General features: G+C 44.1%; 1 protein-coding gene across 1 annotated transcript; it reads right to left on the bottom strand.

Annotated features, from left to right (window-relative positions):
* Window positions 1-54: 54 nt before the first annotated feature.
* On the bottom strand, window positions 55-2,058 carry LOC107285324 (cyclic AMP-dependent transcription factor ATF-5-like). The gene is made up of 2 exons (XM_015813502.1): window positions 1,789-2,058; window positions 55-1,150 (listed from the first exon to the last, which is right to left on the bottom strand). Exons 1-2 carry the CDS (start codon window positions 1,964-1,966, stop codon window positions 504-506), a joined length of 825 nt encoding a protein of 274 aa, XP_015668988.1. The 5' UTR covers window positions 1,967-2,058; the 3' UTR covers window positions 55-503.
* Window positions 2,059-2,651: the final 593 nt, after the last annotated feature.

Here is a 2,651-nt window from a genome sequence, read left to right as displayed (position 1 = left end):
TGTTTATGTGGTTTGAGACATCTTCCTGGGACATCTATAAGTTTGACTCAGATCAAGTGTTTAAAATAAGTGTTTATTAGTGCATAGTTAGGTACAGATAGCTTAAATTCTATAAAGTGTACATAAAAAAACTATTACACAGCTTCAGGACTGTTGTCTAGGTTGGGGGTGGGGGGAGGACACCATCCCAATACAGCTTTCCCTGATAATCCCGGTAGTGGCCACAAACTGGCTAATCTTAGCTCTTTCCTACAACAGCAGTACCAATTTCTTTCAAACTAGATTCACTCTCTCCTTCCTATATCATTCCTTTTCTCTACAACTCTGCATCTGTCTTGCATTACACGCTATCTCCTACTCCAAAGGGTAATGCAGGCTACTAAGTGCCAAAATTTCCCAAACATAATTTCTAACATGCTTGTTCTGTTCTATATAGACTGTTCCATTGCCCTCCCCCACATGAACTTTTCCTTTCATGAGGGTAGAGGGAGGACTCCTTGCCTCTAGGGGGTGGTACGCAAGCGCTGACTGCGTGCCTTATATACTTCAATGAGCAGATCCTTGACGTACTGGATCTCTCTCTCAATAGATTCTGCTTTCTCTCGCAGATCGCGATTGCGTGCCTCCAAGGCCTGGCACTCATCCCCCAATGCTTCGTGTTCAGCTCGTTTACGCTGACGGTACCGCAGGGCTGCTGTCTTGTTCTGATCTCTCTTCTTCTGGCGTCGATCCCCTTTAGGCGTTAGCACAAGTGACTGCTGAACTGAGGGACATAATTCATTGCCCTGCAGGGGGAGCTCAGCAGGCGTTTCCCCACTATAGAGCTCCAACAATTCTAAGCAACGTGAATCCAAGGTTTGCAAGGGTGCGGGTATACTGTGGTGGTGGTCCAGTGAATGGAAGCCATCACCAAAAGGAAAATGAAAATTCCCATCAGAGGGAGGGGTGCTGGGTGCTACCTGATCAGGTGAGAGAGTTTCCTCCAAGAAATAATCCTCCATCTGCTCCAACTCTTTTTTGAGCAGTGAGGCCATGGCCTCCAGGTCCGGAGCAGGAGGAGAGGGCAGTGAGACTGGCGAGGACTCCCCTGACACACTCAGGAGCGTGGCCAGGTCTGTGCGTTCCGTCATCCAGTCTGAGAAGCCATCGCCTGGGGAGTAGCAAAGCAAAATCAGACAAAATCACAACTTAAACAAACAAGAAAGTAAACTTAATGTTCATGTGCATTTTCAGAAATGTACCAGAACAGAGCTTGTTACAGTGTGTATGGAATATTTCAGAGAAATGTATTATCTGAATTAGTATAGGAACAACAAAATTATAATATGGGGTAAACAGAAGCCAAAGTGTTGGTGATGGGGAAAGAAGCTAAGGGAAGGAATATTGAAAAACTATTAAAAGCCCTATTTTTTTCCTTGCTTAACTATCAAATTTGGCCTGTAAAAATTTATACATCCCCTAGATAAGAGCAAAAAAATTCAAGATGCTAACTCTTTCCTGCCATCTCCTAATCATCTGAATGTGTATCCTTACCCTTGGTTCCAGATTGAAAAAAAGATATCAATTGACCATGCAGATTAGGCCTCAGATAACTAAATGGATTCATCTTTAAGTCTTTACTATCATCCCAACACTATGAGGGGCCTTTCAGAATGTTAGCACTCAACTATATTAAAGTAGCCTAGCAAACTAGTATTAATCTTATGTCCCTAAAGAGAATATTCTTTGCCTTTTATACATGTCAATTTTCTCAAATTCTAGGATTTATTCTATTCTCAAACTGGTCACCTGTTAGCACTGGGCGCTCCATGCCGAGGGCAAAGCCCTGATCCACAGGTCCGGGTAGCAGCTCACTGTGACCGGCATGGGGCAGCCGGTGCTTGAGCAGCTCCGGCCTGCAGGACATGGTGCTAGCTGGGATCATGGTCAGGTCCAGGTCCAGGGTCAGTGCTGCCAGCAGAGACATTGTATTGGTGATCACTCAGGTTCAGTGCAGGATGTGTACGTAGCAGGCAAGACGTGGCTCTGCTCCTGCAGGCAAGGATAGTGGTGGTGGTGGTGGTGGCAAAAGGGGACCTGGAAAGCGATAGAAATATTTTCTCAATGAAATCACTAGTCAAGATTTATTTTTATTTGTAGAACAGATCAGACAGAATTTGTTTTACCTGTAGCAAAAATCTTAGCACTTTGTTCTGTGGTACAATCAACTTGTGTGAAAAGATTTGTAGAACAGGCCTCTGTTGGCAGGCGTTATGGATACATTTACTAGGCTGAGACAATACGCTCTACAGGCAGTCCTTGATTTATGACTACAATTAGGCTCAAACTTTATGTTGCAAGGCAGTTGATAAGAGAGTCAAGCCCCATGTTATGATCTTTTTACCACAGTTAAGTGAAACAGTGCAGCTGAGTGAATCACGTGGTCATTAAGCAAATCTGGCTTTCCCCATTGACTTCTGTTGTCAGAGGTCATAGATGGCAATCCCATGACCCCAGGACCCTGCAACCATCATAAATAAATGCCAGTTGCCGGAAGTTTGATCATGACCATGGGGATGCTGCAGCGGTGATAAGTGTGAGAATCAGTCATAAGTAACTTTTTTCAGTGTCATTGTAACTTTGAACGGTCACTAAATGAATAAGTTGTAAGT

The sequence above is a fragment of the Protobothrops mucrosquamatus genome, unplaced genomic scaffold (assembly GCF_001527695.2).
Source record: "Protobothrops mucrosquamatus isolate PMUCROS unplaced genomic scaffold, P.Mucros_1.0 scaffold160, whole genome shotgun sequence".
NCBI classification, from domain to species: domain Eukaryota; kingdom Metazoa; phylum Chordata; class Lepidosauria; order Squamata; family Viperidae; genus Protobothrops; species Protobothrops mucrosquamatus.
The sequence above is the reverse complement of the archived record's forward strand: the minus strand, read 5'-3'. Positions and strand labels throughout refer to the sequence as shown.